This window comes from Cyanistes caeruleus, chromosome 6 (assembly GCF_971803275.1).
Source record: "Cyanistes caeruleus chromosome 6, bCyaCae1.hap1.1, whole genome shotgun sequence".
NCBI lineage: Eukaryota > Metazoa > Chordata > Aves > Passeriformes > Paridae > Cyanistes > Cyanistes caeruleus.
The window spans coordinates 15,359,597-15,386,837 of NC_141706.1; the positions used below are offsets into that span (position 1 = coordinate 15,359,597).

At 40.9% G+C, this 27,241-nt stretch overlaps 1 protein-coding gene across 1 annotated transcript in view; it reads right to left on the minus strand.

The window, feature by feature from the left end:
- Nucleotides 1–4,796: 4,796 nt before the first annotated feature.
- The window catches only part of LOC147652466 (uncharacterized), a 28,743-nt gene continuing 6,298 nt past the window's right edge, over nt 4,797–27,241 (minus strand). The window contains exons 2-3 of the mRNA XM_086893530.1: nt 5,593–6,363; nt 4,797–5,279 (exon numbers count right to left, since the gene is read on the minus strand). Coding sequence (XP_086749656.1) covers nt 5,082–5,279; nt 5,593–6,363 — 969 coding nt within the window. The 3' untranslated portion in view covers nt 4,797–5,081. The remainder of the gene's footprint in view (nt 5,280–5,592; nt 6,364–27,241) is intronic.

Sequence of the window (27,241 nt, forward strand, 5' to 3'; positions counted from 1 at the left end):
GCATTGTTCTAACTTGTGTGGAAGCAGTGGCTTCAAATACCATCAGGAAGTGCTGGACTGGCAGGACATTGGATGGATGCTCTTAGGCCACAGAGCTGGAAATATCAGTTGTAGCCACATGGTAAGTCCATTTATGTAATTCCAAATCTGTTCCTCACACGATCTGTGCTCCTCTATTCCGTATCAGCTTGGTGAGGAGGTAGATGAGACTGTTGGGGGAAAGAAACACTTAAATTTAAAGCAGAGTAACTGTTCCATTATAAATGCTGAAGATAAACCTGTGAGGCTACCAAAGAAATCTTTCTTTGTCTTCCAGTTAATAACTTCAAATGGATAACAAATCTATGCTGTATAATCTGCTTTGAATGGATTTCCTTTGGAACGTGTGCTTCTTCCTGAATGACAGAACTGCAATATTTTCACACTTGCAGTTTCACCCTCAAATGGCCACAGGAAATGCAGCAGCTTCTGTTTTCTGTTGCTTCTGTTTGTTAATGCTTCAAGGTGTTGCTCTGTATTTGTCCCCAGCTGTCATGACCTTAGAAAGAGAATGTTCTAAAGATAGGAGTAAAAAAGCCAGAGAGCTCCTCCTTGCAGCAGACACGGGCAGCATTGGATCCTAATAGTTTTTGCAAGGCATCCTGATGGGGAGAGGCAGATGTCAAGAATGGCAACTTCAGCAGGTGTGTGGCTGCTTCGTAGCTTGGGCTGGATTCAGGAAGGGCAGTGTTCCAGAGAGCAAAGTCAAGAGTTTGAATCAAGTAAGTGTGAGGTGCCCAGAAAGGCAGGGCCCACACTGCTCATGTGTGTCGGGGGAAGGTGAGAATCAGGCCCATCTGCTCCTAGAAATGCAGGTTCCATCTTTAGCAGCCAAAGGCTATGCAAATAAATGGCTTCTATGTATTGGAGAGCATAGAGCATGAAGTTAGTGTTTCATGCAGTTGTTTGAAGGCAATATGGGATTCCAGAGCTTAGTGTTTGAATTGCAACTTGAATTTCCTTCTTTGCTGTTATTTAGACTGCTCTGAAGTAGTCATGAGAAGCAAAAATGAAAGGCAATGTTGTTTGATGGGGACTGTGGTAGGGCTTTCTTGCCAGATTTGAAATGGCTTGAATTGATTAAAATCTCCAGGTGAGGGGAAGGTTGTATCCATTCCTCTCTCTTATTAAAGCAAATTTTCCAAGAGGGATGTAAAATTGCAGTTGAGGGTTGGGGTGGTTTTTTCTTTTTTCCCTTCTTTCATGTGCAACCTAACAACTCCAATTTCACAGGCCTATTTAACATTTGATCCCTAAAAGTCAGTCCTTTGCTTTGTATTTTGGGCACTTGTTCATCTTGGGGAATTTGTCATCTTCTCAGGGCATTGAAGGTCAACCAAATGCTGCAGGTTTCATTCTTCCTTTCATATGGTCTATGTCCTGGGGTTTGACTCTTAAGCAGAGCTATTTTTTTATTTTGCAGCCTAGCAGTTGTACGGTGGGGCTGTGTGCAGGTGAATTGACTTGAGAACGATGGGTAAATCAGCTCCTGGGAAGATGTGCACTGCCTGGCCCCGATGCTTCAGCATGCTTGAGGTCAGCTTGGCTGTCTCTGACTGTCTAATAATAATGCAGAATAACAGAATTAAGTATTCATTGTAATTGGTGATCAATAAGATTTGTTTTCAGCTAAGTCTGCGTGCTAGTTTCTAAAGCACTCCAGTCTGTTTCATCAATGACCTTTGTGGTTTTAGCTTAAGCTAAAAATCTAGTTTCTGCTGTTGTTATTTTCTGCCCTGTCGCTGTGAGAGGAAGGGATGATGGCTGGAGGTTTGGCAGTCAGCGAGGGCCTGGCCACCACTGCAGTTCTGTACACTCAGCCTTGGAGATGTGATCAGGAATGTGCTGTTAGTTGCCAGTTTTGTATTGCAAAGACTGAGCATGCTGCCATCACTGTGTTTGATGAGTGAGTTTTCATTGGTTTGGTCCAACTCCAAAGCAGCCTTAATTTGAAGGTGGAATTCTTTGTGGATGAGGCTGTGAAGAATATGGTGTTTATACTCCCATCCTACGGGCAGTACGGTAGAACAACTCCTAACTGATTTGGTAATAAAGACCTAGTTTTTCTTCACTAAACCTGCCCTAGCCAAATTCATCAGCTGGTGATAGCTATCTCTGGAGTGGGAGTTCTTTATTGAGTTGATTGACAATTTGATATACTTTGTCAAGCTGTGTTGTTTAGTTTCTGTTGATCCAGAGACACCTGAGGCTCCTTTTGCTTCCTAAGGGATTAAAGTAGCAAGCACTTAGAATGAGATATTGGGAAGATGGGTGCAGGAGACTTTGTAATTTACTATGGAAAAACATAATAATGATGATGAATATTTCAGGTGGAAATGATAGTATTTCACTATATACTATGTGAAATGCTTTTATGTGATTTTTTTTTCATTTCTCTTTTATTTTTTAATCCTGGATAAATTAAATGAGGCTTTTGGGGAAAGCATGAGCTGGAATTTCTATTGAGGTTGATAACCTCTGATTCTGCTCTTGTTTGTCTGTCTGCTGGAACTTGTAGCAAACTAGCTATGTCCAAGTTTAATTGTGTAATAATTATCTTTCAAATCGAGCCTTTCTCACTTGGTGCTGATGTATTTGGGGGAGGGAGGGGAATGGAGAGTAAAGAGCTCCTTTCATGAATACAATTTTAATTTCATCTTGCTGATTTGAGCCTTTCCAAGATTCAAGTGAGCATTGGATCAGGTTGGAACTGAGGGGATGACTCATGACTCTGGCATAAAAACTACATTGCATTCCACATATTAGGAGTTTTCTGTTGCCCACAAGAAAGTTCAGGAAAAAAAAGAAAAATATAGAAATGGGTTTCAAATTTCCTGTGCTATTTTCAGTTGACTCCTCTTTCTGGAGATGCCTTAGCAAGTGTAGGACATCTGAAAAACTTGGAACTGCAACTTTCTTGTTGAGGCTCTGATGAACATTGCTTCTGTCATCAAGTTCTTGTGTTCATACTTTGAACTTAGCTGAGTAATGTTGGTATCAGCAGACTCTACTAAAGCCATGCCTTCCTAATTAATAATGCATTCTTAATAAAAAAAAAAAAAATCTATTTCTTCATGTATTTAATTACCTAGTGAGTGTAAGACTGAATGAAGTTAATACCGTGCAGATTTCAAGCAAAACGCTGCTTTTTAATGTGCTTCAGTATAGGCTATGCACAAGTCAATAGACATGATTTTTAAGCTTCAGTTACCTTTCATTACCCTGTGCATATTCAAATTCAGATTGATGAATGCTGAACCAAAAGCAGACATCATAGAGTTAATTGAAGTTCTTTAAATTCAGAGGCAAACTATTTTCATAGCTTTGTTTTGAGGGTGGGTTGCTTTTGATGTCTGGGGTTTTTTTGGCTAAGGCAATGGCAAACATTTATTTATCCTGCTCCCTCCCCATTTTCCACCATCGTTGTTGCCAGTGATGCCTGCAGTGCTCAGTGGTCAATGACCCTCAGCCAGGGTGAGCTGCAGGAGCCTTACAGACGGGCCTGTTCTTTCTCCCAGTGCTAGAACAAGTGCAACAGCACAGTGCCATTTTGCTAAAAGCTAATATTTTTCCCAGCAGCTTCTTCTCCAGGCAGAATGAAATGCTTTCTTCAAGAGCAACCACATCTTTTCTCTGCCTGAAAGGTTGTGTTTGTTTGGGGTTTTTTCTCTTGCTTTAGGTGAGAGATAAAAAAAAAATGAAGAGGAAAGCCCAAGGAAATGCCAAAAGTACCAAGTGGTAGTAATTTTGTGTGAGTGTCTCCATTTACACTTCAAACTTGCTCTTGGAGAACTTGGAGCTGCATTTAAAATGTATTTTGGTAGGTGGTCTGCTGCTGACTATCTGCATTTCTTCTTCCATTTCTTTTCTGTGCTTGTTTGGTATTGCTGCTGAATGTCCCCAAAGAGTAAAGTGGTGTGGAAGAGTTGAGGAAGCAGCTTTTGAAATTCTAAAGCTGATGTGTAGGTTTTGTTCCTCTTGGATTTTTAAAAGCAGGTATGTCATCCAAGTTAACTTTCTTCAGCAAGTAACAAGATTGTCGTCCTTCCACTGATGCTCTGTATTTTAACAGAGGTATTTGATGGTGCTGGAAAGGAGCAAGATGCAGAATGAGTTTGAGAGAAGTGATTTAAAGTGGGAGCACAGATGGTTGATTCCTAAAAATCAAAAAACGGATGTTTTGTTTTGTAGGAAAATGAAATCTAATCCTATTTGAGGGTCAACAGGATAAATACAAAGAACTAAATACAGATGTAGATACATATATACATATATGCGTATATATATATATATATATATGTATAACCCCGCCCCCCGAAATCTATGAAGCAGGACTGATTGGTGCCATAGCCCAGGCAGCCTGTGGATCTAATTGCCTGCCTGTATTCAGCCCTTGCCTGGATGCCAGGGGAGACGTCTCTGGATTTGCCTCCAGACAGCTTTCCAGGGATGATCCTGCTCCTTTCCTGGTGCCCCAGAGTGCTGCAAGCCCCCCGTCCTGGGGCCATGGGGATGCCTGCCGGGGCCTTTAGGGTCCCCCCTAAAGGGCAGACAGGGTTTGACTGCAAGCTTCCTTGGAAGGTGGAGGCAGGTGAATATTGGCCACCTTCTTCTTTCCCGCTGCCCTCCGTGCTCTTGCAAAGCCTGCTGGGGCACTGGGGCTCTCCATTGCAGGCAGTCTGGAGCTGCCATGCAAAGCCATCTCTCAAGGAGTCCCCAGGTCTCAGGTGCAACCTCAAGAAAATGACACAGCAACGTGTAGAAAACGTGAACTTTATTCACTTGACTACTTCTAAAATCTACAATCCAACGTTACTAGAAGACTATGGGGTAAGAATCTTAAGGCTAAGAAACTTCAATGCTTCAACTGTTTAGAACTGAACACTAAGGGAAAGGTCAACTTCTTGGGGGAAACGTGGTGGGGAATCGAACAACAACAGGGGTGTGGCTAACTTGTAAGGTGGGGAACGTCGCAGTGCCTGGGCTGGGCACTGGTCACCCGTTCCCCGTAAGGTTCTGTAGCTGGAGCGCGACGCTGGAGGTCAGAGCTGTGGGGAGGTGCGGAGTCTCCTGTCACTGCCCTCTTTTGCCGCCATCTTGGTGGTTGGTTGAGGGCTGTCGCGAAGGAGCAGCCGCATCAGGTCGCGGTTGTCCATCAGCAGCTGCATCAGCTCCGTGGGACAGCCCTGTCTTCGATGGCGGCGGGGCCCCGCACGGCCCGAAGGGCTCTGGAGATTCCGCTGCAAGGCAAAGCACAGGGATCCCCATGGAAGAGGCAGAGGGGCAGAGCGGGGCCGGCACCTGTGGGGCTGCCTTTGGCCTGGGAGACAGAGACTCGGGCCCAGTTGGGCTGGGCTGGCCCGGGGAAGAGGCTGCAGCAGGCAGAGCTCTGCCGCCTCTGCTTGGTGCTGTCCATGGAGCTCAGCCCCTGGGCCGCATTCCCCAGCCAGGAGCTCAGGCCCCTTCTGCCGCAGGGCATTGGCCAAAGGGTGCCCAAGAGGCCCTCAAGGTCTGCCCCATCCCGCCTGCCTGACCCCCCACCCCCCTCCTCACCTCTCGCCAGCGTCTCTGAATTCTTTTTCCGAGCGACCATCCCATGGCCATTCCTATGATGAGCAGGTCGATGAGCAGGAATGTCCTGGCCGCCCACCGGATGCGCTCAGGGTCCGACTCGTCCAGATGACAATCCTCCAGAAGCAGAGGAGAGGCATCCGTGCTGCGCTCAGGTTTGCTCACAGGGTCGAGGGGATGAGCCAAGAGCAGCAGCACGTAAAGCTGCAGCAGCGCGGAGGAGCCGTGAGCAGCCATAGTGCTCTGCCAGCAGCACCGAGGCTCTGGGCGTCTCTCTGCGAGCAGCTGTGCCTGGGCACTGGGGCGCAGCAACAGCTGGGGACAGTTGCCAGCCAGCGTGCCGTCCCCAGAGGCTGTGATGTCACAGAAGCACAGAACACCCTGGCTGCAGAGAGCCCTGAGAGAATGTTGAGTCCAAGCTGGGAGCCATGGCGGCAAGTATGGCCAGCAGAGCGGGACCCGAGCGCTGCGGCCTGGCTTGCCTTGCACCCGTGCCACAATGATGACTCCAGCAGCCCCTGTCAGGCCATTGCAGTATCTGATGGCCCACGCTGGGCACAAGTTCTTCCCAATGGCCAGCGTAAACCTCCCTTGGCCCAGCTTCCAAGCCTTGTTGGCATCTGCTCTCTCTTGTCCTTGCCCACCTGGCTGGCGCTGCCGTGTTGCTCGCTGGCCTGTCTGTGGGAGAAGAGGCTGTGCCAATGAGTGCTGCTCAACTTGGAGGCCATTCAAAGGAGGATTTGATTGTGCCTGCTGTGGGAAGAAGGAATATGCGTGCACATGGCCACTTCCCATAGGTTTTACCCCAGATTTTCATGAGCAGCTGTCCTAGTGAAAGTCAAGTCTGTTTTAGTGAGTATTTGAGGGCTTCCAGAGCACAGTGCCATCTCAGGGGAATTCTGCTGGTTGAGTTCTACTGAGGCTTTGAGATGAGTTGCAAATCCTGAAAATGTTCTCCTTGCCCAGGTAGTAATTTCACAGTTTAGACTGTGGGGATATTGATTGCTCAGTGTTGAGGACCTCATGTAACTTTCAGCCCCAGAAATTTTCAACCTCCAGTGATTGTCCTTGAGACAAAACCATTTGAAATCTTTTTTTCTGTGGACAGGAATTGCTTCGGTGTTACTTCACATCATCCATTAAAAATTTGATGCCTGGAACAAGTCCCGAGTGCTGTGTGATTTCCTTGGTCGTGTTCCTTGGAATGGCTTCCCCCCCATTTTCTGAAGCTGGCCCCAGAAAGGTCATAGATGGGTGAGAAGTTCTGAAAGGCCAAGTGGTGCAGATCTTTGCCTCCTGTTTCGAGGTCTGCGGTGAGCTGTGAGTCAAAGAGCTGATTTGAAGTGATGGTGAAAACACAATTGAACCTTTTTGCAGCAGGGTGGATGGATAGAAGCAAAGCACAGCACGGCTGGCAGCAGCAAATGAATTAAAATGCATCCCTGGAATATGTTTCTTGGATTGTTCTTCTAGTATTGTGGTAGTAATTCTGATGTCTGAGTAGTGAACAAGCAACAAGTAGTGAACACGTGATTTGTAGTCAGTTTTCTATTTCTTATGTAGTGGAGAGTATGGATGCTAGCTTTGGAGCAGGCTGCAGAGAGCTGCAGAAACTGCAGGCCCCATGGCCTATCAGTCCTGCCCGAGAAGCTAGCCTGGGAATTCATAGGAGGATTTCAAAACAATCCTCAGAGACAGAAAACAACTGCCAGGTGCTGTTTGTCTGTCCTCTTGTTTTCCTTGCAGGAGAAAGTCAGGGGGGTGGTGAGCCCCGCTGACCAATGATGGTGATGTAGCACTTTACTAAGCAATAAGAGTTTCCTTTCTGTACTTTCCACGTATCTGTCTATTAGACAAGCCTAGAGTAATAAAGTAGAGAAGATTCTCCTGTTGTGACTCCCTTGAGAGTCCGTGTCGTTCTTTCCCACCGTTCCCAATCAGAACGACAGAGGAGATTTTTAAGAATTGTGTTTTTCTCTCCTGGTTGAGGAATGTGTTCTTCATGGGCTGAATCTTCATATCACTTTGTTTTTGTAGAAGAGCAGTTTCAGCAGCAGATGATTCTCCTTGCCCTCCTTTTCATTTTTCTTGTCTGTATTATTGCCTGGCAGGTTAACCTTTTCAAATTGCGTGCTGCAAAACGTTGCTACTAAGGATAGTTGGTGTCCAAACAGGTTCTTTTCTCGCTTGGATTTCAACTATTGCAGGATGAAAGGTTTCTAATGAAGCTACAGAATTGCATATCACTGGGACCTTGACTTCTTCCCTGCTTGGATCTAGATAAAGAGATTCTTGCCAATTGAACTGCTGACATATTATGTAGAGATCAGGAGTGGCCACCACAAGTGGTACTGAATTCTTGGAAATGTGGTGATTTTTGTTAGAAATGATTTTAGCTTCGACAGTGCAAGCTTATCATATCCATCTGCATTTGTGTTCTATTAATCATGGGGTTTTGTATTAAGCATGGGCTTCAGTTTGCTGTCTTTTTGTCACTTCTTCAAATACCAGTTTTCTACACCTGCTGGCTTGTTCCTTCTGACTTCAAATGGTATCTCTTGGGCACATAACTTCATCTTATTGTGAACAGCGCAAAGAACATGTTTTGGTCTGCCTTGATTTGATGGAGTGATTGCTGTGGAAGGACTGGGAGGTTTTGTGGTTTAAGGTGAAAGAAGTTCAGCAGCCTTGGCAAGTAAGTGTGCCAGTTTACAAGGTGAATCTACAGAAACCCCCGTGCTTCAGCTGCAATGTACAATCTCTGAGGCTGCTGCTGTCGGGGTGCCTTTGTTCTGTTGGTTTGGGAACCCATATTCTACACAGCATCATTTGTCAGAACTCCATTTCACTTGTACAGTCCCTCTGTTTTCCCACTTCTGAATGATGGTTTTCTCTGTGCCTTTAACATGGGGAATTCTGGGTGATAAAAATAATACATATTCCATAATGTTTTACGTTTCCTCTTGGAGTTTTTTCTAGTTTTCAAATAATTACCTTTTGTTTCTAGCTGGGGGCAAAATGCATTTGCAGTTTCAGTGGTTTTTTTCCCAATTTCTAATCTTACTTGGGCACTAGATAAGGGAGAAAAATGCCCTAGTTTCATGGAAAAGATTCTGTGTTATTCCATGCCTTGAAATGAATTAAAATACGGTTCTATTGCTCTCTGTTTCATTTCTTCACTTCATTTGGTAGAGTTTAGAAATCTCTTGCCATGAACTAGGTAGTGCAGAGTGCCTGCCTTGCTGTGTTGAACTCCTGGGTGAGCATGCCAGGCTTAGTTTAGAGATTTGCTTTTAAACATCCCTTATTCCTTGTAAAATCTATCATTTGGTTTGTTTGTAGTTGTGTTAGAAGATAAAGAGGAGGGGGTGCACCCTGGAAAATTTGTCATCTGAACTGAATTTGTACCCTTTAGGCCATCAGTGACTGCTCCTTAGCTTTCTCAAGGCATGAAGGACACTGGGAGTTCCTCCCAGACTCTTCTTTTGGGACAGCAGTCCTTTCTCTTTGGCTCCATGAGATGCTCTGCACAGGAGTGCTTGAGCTCTGAAGGGCAGGGGCATTCCATGAGGGTGAATAATAAAGAACTCCTGTAGCCTGAACTGTTTCCAACTTAACCCAGCAGAAGGAATTGTTTCCCAATTCTGAGTCTAATGGTGCTGCTGACAAATTGTGCAGTTTCAGAGCAGCAGTGCAAGATGTGCAAGGGGCTTGTGTGGAGGGAGAGCAGCAGCTTGTAACACTGGACCTTTGTCCCGTGGGCAGCTGTGCGGTTTTAAGCGGGAATGTTCCGGAGGGGTGTGGAATTGAAGAAATGTTTGGAAGATTTGTAGGTTTGTTGCTGTAGGTGTGAAGGGTGGGGACAAGTCTTGTCCAGTGACGGAGCAATGATTAGGTAAGGTACTGGGAGAGCATCTGAGGATGGTGTTGCTGTTGCATGTGATTTTTCTGGAGGCCATCTGATGCACACAAGATTTGTTATGACTACCAGGATTGCAACTAAACAGAATGCAGTCATTTTTCTTGTAATTTAGTGCAGCAACTTTTGATCCGTGATGAGCTGAAGGCTCAGTGCACAAGGCTGAAAGGAAATGGCACGCTCTCAAGAGATTTTGGTCTTTGCGGCTTCATGAAGGTGGATAGGACATAATTCCTTCGCTCATTGGAGCTGCAGAGTTTAGTTTGATCTCCTCTGTTTCTAAGCAGTGCTAAAAGGTGTTCCTTCCCTCAATTTTGATGGCAGCAGAGAGTCAGCTAATGAATGTGGATCTAGGTAAGGTTTGTGGAACAAAATCAAACACAATTGTCTGAAAAGCTGTTAGACATGCCTACAGTCAGTGTCAACAGAGAAGGAAGAGGTTAAAATTCCATCTTAATTTTAGAGCTCTTCCTCTCTTCTGCCTGCTTTTCCCATAGTGCATATGGAACCAGCATAGTTCATTTGATCCCTACCCCTGAGTGCAGCAGCTCACCTGCTTTCTGCTGCCCGCCTTTGCTTTCTTGTCAGATGGAAACACTGAAATAGAAAAGGTGATGTGACTTAATTGACTTCATTCAAATGCCTTGGCAATTGAATTTCTGTCTCTTGGCTGGATACTCAGCATCTCTAAGTGCAGAATCCTCCCTGGCACCGTATATCCTCGCCTTGTCCCTGCCACCACCACTCAAATATTTTCCTTTCATTGTAAAGTGAGTGAGATTTTACTCAGGTGGAATTCTGCAGTGTTAGGGAATGAAGGCTTTTTCCTTCCTCATTTTTTTATAATGAATTTCTTTTTTATTCTATTCACACCTTCTGAGTGAGCCTTTCATAAGGGCTTCTGTATTTCACAGCGGCTACACCTATTTGGGTCTGAAGACTTTGATACAATTGTAATCACTTGGAAATGGAACCTGTTTGATTTGTATGGAAGGCAGCCATTCTCCCTGTTCCAAACTTCCTAAAATAGTTTATCCACGTTGAAAAAAAAAATACCTCTTGGAGATAGTCGAGACAGTGCATGATGGTGATTCCAGGGATGGAGAAGAAGGACCATCACCTTCCTCACACCGTCAAACTTGAGACTAATAGTCAGGTCTGCAGTTCTAATTTTAATCCACAGTAATCTACAGACAATCCTTTATTATTTAAAAAGCTGATACCGTCAAGTTGGAAGCAAGCTGAAGTTGGAAGAGTTAGGTTTCTTCAAAGCTCTTGTTTCCAGCGGGATTGGAGAGCCTTTACCTTTTGTAACAGGAAGGTTTTAAATTTGTAATGCTGACCTTGCAACTGGAACTTGGTGGCTCCATTGTTGCACTTGGAGCAGCCAGATGACCTCAAAGGAGAAGTGCGTTGTTCTGACTTCTGTGGAAGCAGTGGCTGCAAATACCATCAGGAAGTGCTGGACTGGCAGGACATTGGATGGATGCTCTTAGGCCACAGAGCTGGAAATATCAGCTGTAGCCACATGGTAAGTCCATTTATGTAATTCCAAATCTGTTCCTCACACGATCTGTGCTCCTCTATTCTCTATCAGCTTGGTGAGGAGGTAGATGAGACTGTTGGGGGAAAGAAACCACTTATATTTAAAGCAGAGTAACTGTCCTATTATAAATGATGAAGATAAACCTGTGAGGCTACCAAAGAAATCTTTCTTTGTCTTCCAGTTAATAACTTCAAATGGATAACAAATCTATGCTGTATAATCTGCTTTGGATGGATTTCCTTTGGAACATGTGCTTCTTCCTGAATTACAGAACTGCAATATTTTCACTGCTTCCCAGCTCTGCCATCCCAGCATCTCCCCTGCTTCCCAGCCCTCTGCCATCAGCATCTCCCCTGCTTCACAGCTTCCCAGCCAGGTCAGTGCACTGGGGGCCGGGGTGGGCAGTGGGTTATGGGGTTTTGGGATGCGCAGGGATCCCAAAGGAGCCCCTGTGGAATGGGCCCGACATCCCAGCGTGCTCCCGGTGCCCCGGCAGGGCGGTTTGCCTGGAGAAGCTGTCAGGCAGGATTTGCTGGGTTTTTCACAGCTCTGATTTCTCCATCCCCCGGAGTGCCCTTGCTAAGAGGAAGCAATTGATTGCTGCCAGGCAGCACACACACGTGGGAATGTGATTCATTCCGGCCCAGGCCTCAGAATAACTTCTGTGAGCTGTTATCCCTGCTAAAATGAGCCTTTTCACAGTTCTCTATTTCCACCTAGCGCACACACACACACAGTAAAATTACAGAGGGAAATAAACTTCCCTTGGCTTGGGAAGAAATTTTGTGTTGTTGTAGGGAGCTCTTTCTGAAGGAATAACAGGTGCCTTTCTACTACAATAATTTATATGGAAACCCAGCACCGTGTTTATTTGGTGTCAGTCTAGGGTGAACAGAAACCAGCACAGGCAGCTGGAAACAAAGGTCCTCTCGTCCCATTCCACAATATTGGTGTTAAAAATCTCTGTTCAAGGCCAGATTCCACCACAGGAATCTGGCTAAGAAAATAAGAGCTTATTCAATAAGAAAATGCCGCACTCAGAATGTTTCTTTGCATTAGGATTTTCCCAAGTATCTCGTTTAGCTTTTGTTAATAGGTTAAAGGTAAAAGGGTTTTGGTAACCCTTTTTAAGTGTACCTATTTCCTCTGTTAAATGGGAGAACAGGAGTGCAAAGCCCTATGGACGGGGGCTGCTGGAGAGATCCTATAAACCTGATTATGTCCTAGAGACCTGAGTCATCATTTCATCCCATTGCAAAGTCTCTTATTCTTTCAGTTCAGTTAAACCTGCAAAGAATTCAACCCTTAGAGCTTTAATATTTTTAAAGAGACATTCATGTCCAGAAGGTGTCTCAAGGTGTTTGTTCCATCAGGCTGGGTTTGATATCCCTATTAAAAATATATATGGCTCAATTGATGAGAAAATCTTCTTCAGAGAGAAGGATTTTTCTTCAGCTTAAAATCTGAACTATAAAATTGAGTACAATAAAGTGAAGAGTTGAGTCATGAAGCAAGGGATAGAAAAGAAAAATGACCATGCACATCTTGTGCTGAAACTGCTTGGATTTATTAGGAAAGGTCCAGCAAAATCCTCTGTTAGGAAGCCAATTAGAATTATTTATTCTATTGAGGGGGTTTGTGCCAGATCTGAAGAAATCACTTGAAGAAGGAAACTTATTTGAAAGCTGCAAACATAAATGTTCTTTTTTTGACCGAGTGATGGAGATTCTTCAAGTCTCCTCAGAATCCCACACAATTCCAGAAAAACCCCACAAAATTCCAGAGAAGTCCCACAAAACTCCCTAAATCATTTCAAAACCCTACCAATTCACAGGAATGTCCCACAAAATCTCCACCAATTCCCAGAACATCCCACAAAAATCCCACAAAAATCCCTAAATCTTCTGAAAACTCGACCAAATTCCAGAAACGCCCCATAAAATCAGCACAGTTTCCCACAAAATTCAAGAAAAAACACCACAAAATTCCCTAAATCTTTTCAAAATACCACAAAATTCTTAAAAAGCCCCACCAAATTCCCGAAACATCCCACAAAATGTCCTCAATATCCAACAAAATCCCAGAAAAGTCCCACAAAATTCCCTAAATCTTCTGAAAACTCTACCAAATTCCAGAAAAATCCCACCGAATCTCCACAAATTCCCACAGAATACATGAAAAATCCCTGATAATTCGGCAGTTCTCTACAGAATCTCACCAAATTCCTAAAAAGTCCCTCAAAGTTCCACAAAACACCCACAAAATCTCCCCAGTATCCAACAAAATTCCAGGAAAAATCCCACAAAATTCCCTAAATCTTCTCAAAACACGACCAAATTCTAGAAAAATATCCCACCAAATCTCCACAAATTCCCACAAAATACATGAAAAATCCCTCAAGATCCCTAAATCGCCTCAATATCCCACAAAATCACACAAAAATCCCACAAAACCTCCACAAGTTTCCACAAAATCTAAGAAAAATTCCTCAAAATTCTTCAAGTCTCCTCAAAACCACACAAAGTTCGTGAAAAGGCCCACCAAATTCCAGAAAAATCCCACAGAATCTCCACAAATTCCCACAAAAATCTAAACCAAATTCCTCAAAATTCTTCAAGTCTCCTCAGAATCCCAAACAATTCCAGAAAAACCCCACAAAATTCCAGAGAAGTCCCACAAAACTCCCTAAATCATTTCAAAACTCTACCAATTCACAGGAATGTCCCACAAAATCTCCACCAATTCCCAGAACATCCCACAAAAATCTCACAAAAATCCCTAAATCTTCTGAGAACTCGACCAAATTCCAGAAACGCCCCATAAAATCAGCACAGTTTCCCACAAAATTCAAGAAAAAACACCACAAAATTCCCTAAACCTTTTCAAAATACCACAAAATTCTTGAAAAGCCCCACCAAATTCCAGAAACATCCCACAAAATGTCCCCAATATCCAACAAAATCCCAGAAAAATCACACAAAATTCCCTAAATCTTCTCAAAACACGGCCAAAATCCACAAAAATCCCACAGAATCTCCACAAATTCCCACAGAATACATGAAAAATCCCTGATAATTCGTCAGTTCTCTACAGAATATCACCAAATTCCAGAAGAGTCCCTCAAAGTTCCACAAACATCCCACAAAATCTCCCCAGTATCCAACAAAATGCCAGGAAAAATCCCACAAAATTCCCTAAATCTTCTCAAAACACGACCAAATTCTAGAAAAATATCCCACCGAATCTCCACAAATTCCCACAGAATACGTGAAAAATCCCTGATAATTCGTCAGTTCTCTACAGAATCTCTCCAAATTCCAGAAAAGTCCCTCAAAGTTCCACAAACATCCCACAAAATCTCCTCAATATCGAACAAAATTCAAGAAAAATCCCACAAAATTCTCTAAATCTTCTCAAAACACGGCCAAAATCCACAAAAATCCCACAAAATCTCCACAAATTCCCACAGAATACATGAAAAATCCCTGATAATTCGTCAGTTCTCTACAGAATCTCACCAAATTCCAGAAAAGTCCCTCAAAGTTCCACAAACATGCCACAAAATCTCCTCAATATCCAACAAAATTCCAGGAAAAATCCCACAAAATTCTCTAAATCTTCTCAAAACACGACCAAATTCTAGAAAAATATCCCACCGAATCTCCACAAATTCCCAAAGAATACATGAAAAATCCCTGATAATTCGTCAGTTCTCTACAGAATCTCACCAAATACCAGAAAAGTCCCTCAAAGTTCCACAAGCCTCCCACAAAATCTCCCTAATATCCAAAAAAATTCCAGGAAAAATCTCACACAATTCCCTAAATCTTCTGAAACTTGACCGAATTCCAGAAACGCCCCATAAAATCAGCACAGTTTCCCACAAAATTCAAGAAAAAACAACATAAAATTCCCTAAATCTCTCAAAACTCTACCAAATTCCAAAAAAATCCCACCAAATCTCCACAAATTCCCACAGAATACATGAAAAATCCCTGATAATTCGTCAGTTCTCTACAGAATCTCACCAAATTCCAGAAAAGTCCCTCAAAGTTCCACAAACATCCCACAAATTCTCCCCAGTATCCAACAAAATTCCAGGAAAAATCCCACAAAATTCCCTAAATCTTCTCAAAACACGACCAAATTCTTGAAAAATATCCCACCAAATCTCCACAAATTCCCACAAAATATATGAGAAATCCCTCAAGATCCCTAAATCGCCTCAATATCCCACAAAATCACACAAAAATCACACAAAACCTCCACAAGTTTCCACAAAATCTAAGAAAAATTCCTCAAAATTCTTCAAGTCTCCTCAGAATCCCACACAATTCCAGAAAAAACACACAAAATTCCAGAGAAGTCCCACAAAACTCCCTCAATCATTTCAAAACCCTACCAATTCACAGGAATGTCCCACAAAATCTCCACCAATTCCCAGAACATCCCACAGAAATCCCACAAAAATCCCTAAATCTTCTGAAAACTCGACCAAATTCCTGAAACGCCCCATAAAATCAGCACAGTTTCCCACAAAATTCAAGAAAAAACACCACAAAATTCCCTAAATCTTCTCAAAACACGACCAAATTCTAGAAAAATATCCCACCAAATCTCCACAAATTCCCACAAAATATATGAGAAATCCCTCAAGATCCCTAAATCGCCTCAATATCCCACAAAATCACACAAAAATCACACAAAACCTCCACAAGTTTCCACAAAATCTAAGAAAAATTCCTCAAAATTCTTCAAGTCTCCTCAGAATCCCACACAATTCCAGAAAAAACACACAAAATTCCAGAGAAGTCCCACAAAACTCCCGCAATCATTTCAAAAACCTACCAATTCACAGGAATGTCCCACAAAATCTCCACCAATTCCCAGAACATCCCACAAAAATCTCGCAAAAATCCCTAACACTTCTGAAAACTCGACCAAATTCCAGAAACGCCCCATAAAATCAGCACAGTTTCCCACAAAATTCAAGAAAAAACACCACAAAATTCCCTAAACCTTTTCAAAATACCACAAAATTCTTGAAAAGCCCCACCAAATTCCCGAAACATCCCACAAAATGTCCTCAATACCCAACAAAATCCCAGAAAAGTCCCACAAAATTCCCTAAATCTTCTCAAAACACGACCAAATTCCAGAAAAATCCCACAGAATCTCCACAAATTCCCACAGAATACATGAAAAATCCCTGATAATTCTTCAGTTCTCTACAGAATCTCACCAAATTCCTAAAAAGTCCCTCAAAGTTCCACAAACATCCCACAAAATCTCCTCAATATCGAACAAAATTCAAGAAAAATCACACAAAATTCTCTAAATCTTCTCAAAACACGGCCAAAATCCACAAAAATCCCACAGAATCTCCACAAATTCCCACAGAATACATGACAAATCCCTGATAATTCGTCAGTTCTCTACAGAATCTCACCAAATTCCAGAAAAGTCCCTCAAAGTTCCACAAACATCCCACAAAATCTCCTCAATATCCAACAAAATTCCAGGAAAAATCCCACAAAATTCTCTAAATCTTCTCAAAACACGACCAAATTCTAGAAAAATATCCCACCAAATCTCCACAAATTCCCACAGAATACATGAAAAATCCCTGATAATTCGTCAGTTCTCTACAGAATCTCACCAAATTCCAGAAAAGTCCCTCAAAGTTCCACAAGCATCCCACAAAATCTCCCTAATATCCAACAAAATTCCAGGAAAAATCTCACACAATTCCCTAAATCTTCTGAAAACTTGACCAAATTCCAGCAACGCCCAATAAAATCAGCAGAGTTTCCCACAAAATTCAAGAAAAAACACCACAAAATTCCCTAAATCTTCTCAAAACACGACCAAATTCTAGAAAATTATCCCACCAAATCTCCACAAATTCCCACAAAATACATGAGAAATCCCTCAAGATCCCTAAATCTCCTCAATATCCCACAAAATCACACAAAAATCACCCAAAACCTCCACAAGTTTCCACAAAATCTAAGAAAAATTCCTCAAAATTCTTCAAGTCTCCTCAGAATCCCACACAATTCCAGAAAAAACACACCAAATTCCAGAAAAGTCCCACAAAACTCCCTCAATCATTTCAAAACCCTACCAATTCACAGGAATGTCCCACAAAATCTCCACCAATTCCCAGAACATCCCACAGAAATCCCACAAAAATCCCTAAATCTTCTGAAAACTCGACCAAATTCCAGAAACGCCCCATAAAATCAGCACAGTTTCCCACAAAATTCAAGAAAAAACACCACAAAATTCCCTAAATCTTTTCAAAATACCACAAAATTCTTGAAAAGCCCCACCAAATTCCCGAAACATCCCACAAAATGTCCTCAATATCCAACAAAATCCCAGAAAAGTCCCACAAAATTCCCTAAATCTTCTCAAAACTCTACCAAATTCCAGAAAAATCCCACAGAATCTCCACAAATTCCCACAGAATACATGACAAATCCCTGATAATTCGTCAGTTCTCTACAGAATCTCACCAAATTCCTAAAAAGTCCCTCAAAGTTCCACAAACATCCCACAAATTCTCTCTAATATCCAACAAAATTCCAGGAAAAATCCCACAAAATTTCCTAAATCTTCTCAAAACACGACCAAATTCTAGAAAAATATCCCACCAAATCTCCACAAATTCCCACAAAATACATGAGAAATCCCTCAAGATCCCTAAATCGCCTCAATATCCCACAAAATCACACAAAAATCCCACAAAACCTCCACAAGTTTCCACAAAATCTAAGAAAAATTCCTCAAAATTCTTCAAGTCTCCTCAAAACCACACAAAGTTCGTGAAAAGGCCCACCAAATTCCAGAAAAATCCCACAGAATCTCCACAAATTCCCACAAAAATCTAAATCAAATTCCTCAAAATTCTTCAAGTCTCCTCAGAATCCCACACAATTCCAGAAAAACCCCACCAAATTCCAGAGAAATCCCACAGAATCTCCACAAATTCCCACAGAATACATGACAAATCCCTGATAATTCGTCAGTTCTCTACAGAATCTCACCAAATACCAGAAAAGTCCCCCAAAGTTCCACAAGCCTCCCACAAAATCTCCCTAATATCCAACAAAATTCCAGGAAAAATCTCACACAATTCCCAAAATCTTCTGAAAACTTGACCAAATTCCAGAAACGCCCCATAAAATCAGCACAGTTTCCCACAAAATTCATGAAAAAACAACATAAAATTCCCTAAATCTTCTCAAAACTCTACCAAATTCCAGAAAAATCCCACAGAATCTCCACAAATTCCCACAGAATACATGACAAATCCCTGATAATTCGTCAGTTCTCTACAGAATCTCACCAAATTCCTAAAAAGTCCCTCAAAGTTCCACAAACATCCCACAAAATGTCCTCAATATCCAACAAAATCCCAGAAAAATCACACAAAATTCCCTAAATCTTCTCAAAACACGGCCAAAATCCTCAAAAATCCCACCGAATCTCCACAAATTCCCACAGAATACATGAAAAATCCCTGATAATTTGTCAGTTCTCTACAGAATCTCACCAAATTCCAGAAAAGTCCCTCAAAGTTCCACAAACATCCCACAAATTCTCCCCAGTATCCAACAAAATTCCAGGAAAAATCCCACAAAATTCCCTAAATCTTCTCAAAACACGACCAAATTCTTGAAAAATATCCCACCAAATCTCCACAAATTCCCACAAAATATATGAGAAATCCCTCAAGATCCCTAAATCGCCTCAATATCCCACAAAATCACACAAAAATCACACAAAACCTCCACAAGTTTCCACAAAATCTAAGAAAAATTCCTCAAAATTCTTCAAGTCTCCTCAGAATCCCACACAATTCCAGAAAAAACACACCAAATTCCAGAGAAGTCCCACAAAACTCCCTCAATCATTTCAAAACCCTACCAATTCACAGGAATGTCCCACAAAATCTCCACCAATTCCCAGAACATCCCACAAAAATCTCGCAAAAATCCCTAACACTTCTGAAAACTCGACCAAATTCCAGAAACGCTCCATAAAATCAGCACAGTTTCCCACAAAATTCAAGAAAAAACACCACAAAATTCCCTAAACCTTTTCAAAATACCACAAAATTCTTGAAAAGCCCCACCAAATTCCCGAAACATCCCACAAAATGTCCTCAATACCCAACAAAATCCCAGAAAAGTCCCACAAAATTCCCTAAATCTTCTCAAAACACGACCAAATTCCAGAAAAATCCCACAGAATCTCCACAAATTCCCACAGAATACATGAAAAATCCCTGATAATTCTTCAGTTCTCTACAGAATCTCACCAAATTCCTAAAAAGTCCCTCAAAGTTCCACAAACATCCCACAAAATCTCCTCAATATCGAACAAAATTCAAGAAAAATCACACAAAATTCTCTAAATCTTCTCAAAACACGGCCAAAATCCACAAAAATCCCACCGAATCTCCACAAATTCCCACAGAATACATGACAAATCCCTGATAATTCGTCAGTTCTCTACAGAATCTCACCAAATTCCAGAAAAGTCCCTCAAAGTTCCACAAACATCCCACAAAATCTCCTCAATATCCAACAAAATTCCAGGAAAAATCCCACAAAATTCACTAAATCTTCTCAAAACACGACCAAATTCTAGAAAAATATCCCACCAAATCTCCACAAATTCCCACAGAATACATGAAAAATCCCTGATAATTCGTCAGTTCTCTACAGAATCTCACCAAATTCCAGAAAAGTCCCTCAAAGTTCCACAAGCATCCCACAAAATCTCCCTAATATCCAACAAAATTCCAGGAAAAATCTCACACAATTCCCTAAATCTTCTGAAAACTTGACCAAATTCCAGCAACGCCCAATAAAATCAGCAGAGTTTCCCACAAAATTCAAGAAAAAACACCACAAAATTCCCTAAATCTTCTCAAAACACGACCAAATTCTAGAAAATTATCCCACCAAATCTCCACAAATTCCCACAAAATACATGAGAAATCCCTCAAGATCCCTAAATCTCCTCAATATCCCACAAAATCACACAAAAATCACCCAAAACCTCCACAAGTTTCCACAAAATCTAAGAAAAATTCCTCAAAATTCTTCAAGTCTCCTCAGAATCCCACACAATTCCAGAAAAAACACACCAAATTCCAGAAAAGTCCCACAAAACTCCCTCAATCATTTCAAAACCCTACCAATTCACAGGAATGTCCCACAAAATCTCCACCAATTCCCAGAACATCCCACAGAAATCCCACAAAAATCCCTAAATCTTCTGAAAACTCGACCAAATTCCAGAAACGCCCCATAAAATCAGCACAGTTTCCCACAAAATTCAAGAAAAAACACCACAAAATTCCCTAAATCTTTTCAAAATACCACAAAATTCTTGAAAAGCCCCACCAAATTCCCGAAACATCCCACAAAATGTCCTCAATATCCAACAAAATCCCAGAAAAGTCCCACAAAATTCCCTAAATCTTCTCAAAACTCTACCAAATTCCAGAAAAATCCCACAGAATCTCCACAAATTCCCACAGAATACATGACAAATCCCTGATAATTCGTCAGTTCTCTACAGAATCTCACCAAATTCCTAAAAAGTCCCTCAAAGTTCCACAAACATCCCACAAATTCTCTCTAATATCCAACAAAATTCCAGGAAAAATCCCACAAAATTTCCTAAATCTTCTCAAAACACGACCAAATTCTAGAAAAATATCCCACCAAATCTCCACAAATTCCCACAAAATACATGAGAAATCCCTCAAGATCCCTAAATCGCCTCAATATCCCACAAAATCACACAAAAATCCCACAAAACCTCCACAAGTTTCCACAAAATCTAAGAAAAATTCCTCAAAATTCTTCAAGTCTCCTCAAAACCACACAAAGTTCGTGAAAAGGCCCACCAAATTCCAGAAAAATCCCACAGAATCTCCACAAATTCCCACAAAAATCTAAATCAAATTCCTCAAAATTCTTCAAGTCTCCTCAGAATCCCACACAATTCCAGAAAAACCCCACCAAATTCCAGAGAAATCCCACAGAATCTCCACAAATTCCCACAGAATACATGACAAATCCCTGATAATTCGTCAGTTCTCTACAGAATCTCACCAAATACCAGAAAAGTCCCCCAAAGTTCCACAAGCCTCCCACAAAATCTCCCTAATATCCAACAAAATTCCAGGAAAAATCTCACACAATTCCCAAAATCTTCTGAAAACTTGACCAAATTCCAGAAACGCCCCATAAAATCAGCACAGTTTCCCACAAAATTCATGAAAAAACAACATAAAATTCCCTAAATCTTCTCAAAACTCTACCAAATTCCAGAAAAATCCCACCAAATCTCCACAAATTCCCACAGAATACATGAAAAATCCCTGATAATTCGTCAGTTCTCTACAGAATCTCACCAAATTCCAGAAAAGTCCCTCAAAGTTCCACAAACATCCCACAAAATGTCCTCAATATCCAACAAAATCCCAGAAAAATCACACAAAATTCCCTAAATCTTCTCAAAACACGGCCAAAATCCTCAAAAATCCCACCGAATCTCCACAAATTCCCACAGAATACATGAAAAATCCCTGATAATTTGTCAGTTCTCTACAGAATCTCACCAAATTCCAGAAAAGTCCCTCAAAGTTCCACAAAACACCCACAAAATCTCCCCAGTATCCAACAAAATTCCAGGAAAAATCCCACAAAATTCCCTAAATCTTCTCAAAACACGACCAAATTCTAGAAAAATATCCCACCAAATCTCCACAAATTCCCACAAAATACATGAGAAATCCCTCAAGATCCCTAAATCTCCTCAATATCCCACAAAATCACACAAAAATCACCCAAAACCTCCACAAGTTTCCACAAAATCTAAGAAAAATTCCTCAAAATTCTTCAAGTCTCCTCAGAATCCCACACAATTCCAGAAAAAACACACCAAATTCCAGAGAAGTCCCACAAAACTCCCTCAATCATTTCAAAACCCTACCAATTCACAGGAATGTCCCACAAAATCTCCACCAATTCCCAGAACATCCCACAGAAATCCCAGAAAAATCCCTAAATCTTCTGAAAACTTGACCAAATTCCAGAAACGCCCCATAAAATCAGCACAGTTTCCCACAAAATTCAAGAAAAAACACCACAAAATTCCCTAAATCTTTTCAAAATACCACAAAATTCTTGAAAAGCCCCACCAAATTCCAGAAACATCCCACAAAATTTCCTCAATACCCAACAAAATCCCAGAAAAGTCCCACAAAATTCCCTAAATCTTCTCAAAACATGGCCAAAATCCACAAAAATCCCACCGAATCTCCACAAATTCCCACAGAATACATGAAAATACCCCTGATAATTCGTCAGTTCTCTACAGAATCTCACCAAATTCCAGAAAAGTCCCTCAAAGTTCCACAAACATCCCACAAAATCTCCTCAATATCCCACAAAATTCAAGAAAAATCACACAAAATTCCCTAAATCTTCTCAAAACACGACCAAATTCTAGAAAAATATCCCACCAAATCTCCACAAATTCCCACAAAATACATGAAAAATCCCTCAAGATCCCGAAATCGCCTCGATATCCCACAAAATCACACAAAAATCACACAAAACCTCCACAAGTTTCCACAAAATCTAAGAAAAATTCCTCAAAATTCTTCAAGTCTCCTCAAAACCACACAAAGTCCTTGAAAAGGCCCACCAAATTCCAGTAAAATCCCACAGATTCTCCACAAATTCCCACAAAATCTAAAAAAATTCCTCAAAATTCTTCAAGTCTCCTCAGAATCCCACACAATTCCAGAAAAAACACACAAAATTCCAGAGAAGTCCCACAAAACTCCCTCAATCATTTCAAAACCCTACCAATTCACAGGAATGTCCCACAAAATCTCCACCAATTCCCAGAACATCCCGCAAAAATCTCACAAAAATCCCTAAATCTTCTGAAAACTCGACCAAATTCCAGAAACGCCCCATAAAATCAGCACAGTTTCCTACAAAATTCAAGAAAAAACACCACAAAATTCCCTAAATCTTTTCAAAATACCACAAAATTCTTGAAAAGCCCCACCAAATTCCAGAAACATCCCACAAAATGTCCTCAATATCCAACAAAATCCCAGAAAAGTCCCACAAAATTCCCTAAATCTTCTCAAAACTCTACCAAATTCCAGAAAAATCCCACAGAATCTCCACAAATTCCTACGGAATACATGACAAATCCCTGATAATTCGTCAGTTCTCTACAGAATCTCACCAAATTCCTAAAAAGTCCCTCAAAGTTCCACAAACATCCCACAAAATCTCCCCAGTATCCAACAAAATTCCAGGAAAAATCCCACTAAATTCTCTAAATCTTCTCAAAACACGGCCAAGATCCACAAAAATCCCACCGAATCTCCACAAATTCCCACAGAATACATGAAAAATCCCTGATAATTCGTCAGTTCTCTACAGAATCTCACCAAATTCCAGAAAAGTCCCTCAAAGTTCCACAAACATCCCACAAAATGTCCTCAATATCCAACAAAATCCCAGAAAAATCACACAAAATTCCCTAAATCTTCTCAAAACACGGCCAAAATCCTCAAAAATCCCACCGAATCTCCACAAATTCCCACAGAATACATGAAAAATCCCTGATAATTTGTCAGTTCTCTACAGAATCTCACCAAATTCCAGAAAAGTCCCTCAAAGTTCCACAAAACACCCACAAAATCTCCCCAGTATCCAACAAAATTCCAGGAAAAATCCCACAAAATTCCCTAAATCTTCTCAAAACACGACCAAATTCTAGAAAAATATCCCACCAAATCTCCACAAATTCCCACAAAATACATGAGAAATCCCTCAAGATCCCTAAATCGCCTCAATATCCCACAAAATCACACAAAAATCACCCAAAACCTCCACAAGTTTCCACAAAATCTAAGAAAAATTCCTCAAAATTCTTCAAGTCTCCTCAGAATCCCACACAATTCCAGAAAAAACACACCAAATTCCAGAGAAGTCCCACAAAACTCCCTCAATCATTTCAAAACCCTACCAATTCACAGGAATGTCCCACAAAATCTCCACCAATTCCCAGAACATCCCACAGAAATCCCACAAAAATCCCTAAATCTTCTGAAAACTCGACCAAATTCCAGAAACGCCCCATAAAATCAGCACAGTTTCCCACAAAATTCAAGAAAAAACACCACAAAATTCCCTAAATCTTTTCAAAATACCACAAAATTCTTGAAAAGCCCCACCAAATTCCCGAAACATCCCACAAAATGTCCTCAATATCCAACAAAATCCCAGAAAAGTCCCACAAAATTCCCTAAATCTTCTCAAAACTCTACCAAATTCCAGAAAAATCCCACAGAATCTCCACAAATTCCCACAGAATACATGAAAAATCCCTGATAATTCGTCAGTTCTCTACAGAATCTCACCAAATTCCTAAAAAGTCCCTCAAAGTTCCACAAACATCCCACAAATTCTCCCTAATATCCAACAAAATTCCAGGAAAAATCCCACAAAATTTCCTAAATCTTCTCAAAACACGACCAAATTCTAGAAAAATATCCCACCAAATCTCCACAAAATCCCACTAAATACATGAAAAATCCCTCAAGATCCCTAAATCGCCTCAATATCCCACAAAATCACACAAAAATCCCACAAAACCTCCACAAGTTTCCACAAAATCTAAGAAAAATTCCTCAAAATTCTTCAAGTCTCCTCAAAACCACACAAAGTTCGTGAAAAGGCCCACCAAATTCCAGAAAAATCCCACAGAATCTCCACAAATTCCCACAAAAATCTAAATCAAATTCCTCAAAATTCTTCAAGTCTCCTCAGAATCCCACACAATTCCAGAAAAACCCCACCAAATTCCAGAGAAATCCCACAGAATCTCCACAAATTCCCACAGAATACATGAAAAATCCCTGATAATTCGTCAGTTCTCTACAGAATCTCACCAAATACCAGAAAAGTCCCCCAAAGTTCCACAAGCCTCCCACAAAATCTCCCTAATATCCAACAAAATTCCAGGAAAAATCTCACACAATTCCCTAAATCTTCTGAAAACTTGACCAAATTCCAGAAACGCCCCATAAAATCAGCACAGTTTCCCACAAAATTCAAGAAAAAACAACATAAAATTCCCTAAATCTTCTCAAAACTCTACCAAATTCCAGAAAAATCACACCAAATCTCCACAAATTCCCACAGAATACATGAAAAATCCCTGATAATTCGTCAGTTCTCTACAGAATCTCACCAAATTCCAGAAAAGTCCCTCAAAGTTCCACAAACATCCCACAAAATGTCCTCAATATCCAACAAAATCCCAGAAAAATCACACAAAATTCCCTAAATCTTCTCAAAACACGGCCAAAATCCTCAAAAATCCCACAGAATCTCCACAAATTCCCACAGAATACATGAAAAATCCCTGATAATTTGTCAGTTCTCTACAGAATCTCACCAAATTCCAGAAAAGTCCCTCAAAGTTCCACAAAACACCCACAAAATCTCCCCAGTATCCAACAAAATTCCAGGAAAAATCCCACAAAATTCCCTAAATCTTCTCAAAACACGACCAAATTCTAGAAAAATATCCCACCAAATCTGCACAAATTCCCACAAAATACATGAGAAATCCCTCAAGATCCCTAAATCTCCTCAATATCCCACAAAATCACACAAAAATCACCCAAAACCTCCACAAGTTTCCACAAAATCTAAGAAAAATTCCTCAAAATTCTTCAAGTCTCCTCAGAATCCCACACAATTCCAGAAAAAACACACCAAATTCCAGAGAAGTCCCACAAAACTCCCTCAATCATTTCAAAACCCTACCAATTCACAGGAATGTCCCACAAAATCTCCACCAATTCCCAGAACATCCCACAGAAATCCCAGAAAAATCCCTAAATCTTCTGAAAACTTGACCAAATTCCAGAAACGCCCCATAAAATCAGCACAGTTTCCCACAAAATTCAAGAAAAAACACCACAAAATTCCCTAAATCTTTTCAAAATACCACAAAATTCTTGAAAAGCCCCACCAAATTCCAGAAACATCCCACAAAATTTCCTCAATACCCAACAAAATCCCAGAAAAGTCCCACAAAATTCCCTAAATCTTCTCAAAACATGGCCAAAATCCACAAAAATCCCACCGAATCTCCACAAATTCCCACAGAATACATGAAAATACCCCTGATAATTCGTCAGTTCTCTACAGAATCTCACCAAATTCCAGAAAAGTCCCTCAAAGTTCCACAAACATCCCACAAAATCTCCTCAATATCCCACAAAATTCAAGAAAAATCACACAAAATTCCCTAAATCTTCTCAAAACACGACCAAATTCTAGAAAAATATCCCACCAAATCTCCACAAATTCCCACAAAATACATGAAAAATCCCTCAAGATCCCGAAATCGCCTCGATATCCCACAAAATCACACAAAAATCACACAAAACCTCCACAAGTTTCCACAAAATCTAAGAAAAATTCCTCAAAATTCTTCAAGTCTCCTCAAAACCACACAAAGTCCTTGAAAAGGCCCACCAAATTCCAGTAAAATCCCACAGATTCTCCACAAATTCCCACAAAATCTAAAAAAATTCCTCAAAATTCTTCAAGTCTCCTCAGAATCCCACACAATTCCAGAAAAAACACACAAAATTCCAGAGAAGTCCCACAAAACTCCCTCAATCATTTCAAAACCCTACCAATTCACAGGAATGTCCCACAAAATCTCCACCAATTCCCAGAACATCCCGCAAAAATCTCACAAAAATCCCTAAATCTTCTGAAAACTCGACCAAATTCCAGAAACGCCCCATAAAATCAGCACAGTTTCCTACAAAATTCAAGAAAAAACACCACAAAATTCCCTAAATCTTTTCAAAATACCACAAAATTCTTGAAAAGCCACACCAAATTCCAGAAACATCCCACAAAATGTCCTCAATATCCAACAAAATCCCAGAAAAGTCCCACAAAATTCCCTAAATCTTCTCAAAACTCTACCAAATTCCAGAAAAATCCCACAGAATCTCCACAAATTCCTACGGAATACATGACAAATCCCTGATAATTCGTCAGTTCTCTACAGAATCT